Genomic DNA, 1459 nt, shown 5'->3' on the forward strand with positions numbered 1-1459 from the left:
AATTTAGGGTTAAATAATTTCTAGAGAGAAGCAGTCTATGAATAAACTAGGAGTAGGAGAACAGGTTGAAGTAGAGTCTAGAGCATAGTCAGGACTCTGTCGACTTTGGCCTTAAAAAAGAGATTTGATTTTAAAACAAACAAACAGGTTTTCTCATCTAATTGGCAGGTCTTGTCTTCTACCTTGTTCCCTCTCCTTGAGTCTGATAAGAAGAAGTCTCTTGTCTTTTGCTTGTAGAATTGCAATTCTATTAATAGTTTACATAATTAGTGCTCAGATATTATTACAAATGAAAGAATATGAATTTGTTTTAAAGTAAAGCCACTACATCAAAATTTAAATTAAAAAGTATGTTATTTGCCCTTTATTAAAGTGTTTCTTAATAACTTAATAAAAAGTTATTTCAATGTTCCTTTTAATATCAAGCTCCTGCCATATATTGAAAATATCACATGATTTACTATAATAATCATTCTAAAGTTTTCCTATGGCCAGAATTTATAATTTGCTTTGTATTATTGACTCTAAGATTTTATAAGACGTGCAATTTGATTTTTAAACAAATCTAATTATTACAAAATCCTGAGATGACCTACTAGTATACATCAGCATATGTATTCCTTTCAGTCATTATTAATCTAGTTGATTTTATTTAAACTTCAAGGATAGATTAAAGTTACGCTTTAATTCCACTTTATTTTCTTATCTTTCCAATTCAGGGCATTTTTCTGTTTTCATTGATCTGGTCCATTGGTGCTTCTTGCACAGATGATGATCGGTTAAAATTTGACAAGATTCTTCGAGAACTAATGGAAGGTCCGATTTCAGACCTAACTCGAAATAGGTTTAAAATACAGAGTGGTACTGAATATACGTCTTCAAAGGCACTAACTGTTCCATTTCCTGATAAAGGAACAATCTATGATTATCAGTTTATCACTGAGGTAAGAGCTCTAAAGCAAGATTTTCAGCTACCAACCTGGCAGAATCCCCTCTCAGACACACAGCATGTAATGGCTCTGTGGCCACCTGCTTCAACACTGTTTACCTTGAGAGACAGCGTGGAATAGAGGAAGGTGTGCTGGTTTTGAAGTCAGATACATCTGGGTTTGAGTAAAGTCATTTTCTTCCTTTATAGCCATGGGCTTGTTGATTTCCCTGAACATAGTTTTTCCCAGTGATAAAATATGATAATAACGATACCTGATAGGACAATTGTGCTCATTAAATAGAAACACACATTACATTATCTAGCTCAGCACCAGGGGCACACTGTTCAAGGACACCTCAAGGAGATTCATGGTGCATGTCAGTGTATCACAGGCACTAAGAAGTCCTGTGGGAATGCAGCTGTTTTAATGTTAATTCGGCACTTCCCAAATGGATTAGACAGTAAAACTTGGGTGGTGTTTTCTTCTTTGTTTTTCTATTGCAGCTCCCACAATTATTGTACTGAGGA

The 1459-nt window shown here is 34.5% G+C and overlaps 1 protein-coding gene across 1 annotated transcript in view; it reads left to right on the forward strand.

Annotated features, from left to right (window-relative positions):
- DNAH7 (dynein, axonemal, heavy chain 7) overlaps nucleotides 1–1459 on the forward strand; it is a 233491-nt gene that overhangs the window by 108811 nt on the left and 123221 nt on the right. The window contains exon 31 of the mRNA XM_012641642.1: nucleotides 720–944. Within this exon, the coding sequence (XP_012497096.1) occupies nucleotides 720–944 (225 nt within the window). The remainder of the gene's footprint in view (nucleotides 1–719; nucleotides 945–1459) is intronic.

The sequence above is a fragment of the Propithecus coquereli genome, unplaced genomic scaffold (genome assembly GCF_000956105.1).
Source record: "Propithecus coquereli isolate 6110/MARCELLA unplaced genomic scaffold, Pcoq_1.0 Scaffold167, whole genome shotgun sequence".
Lineage (NCBI taxonomy): Eukaryota > Metazoa > Chordata > Mammalia > Primates > Indriidae > Propithecus > Propithecus coquereli.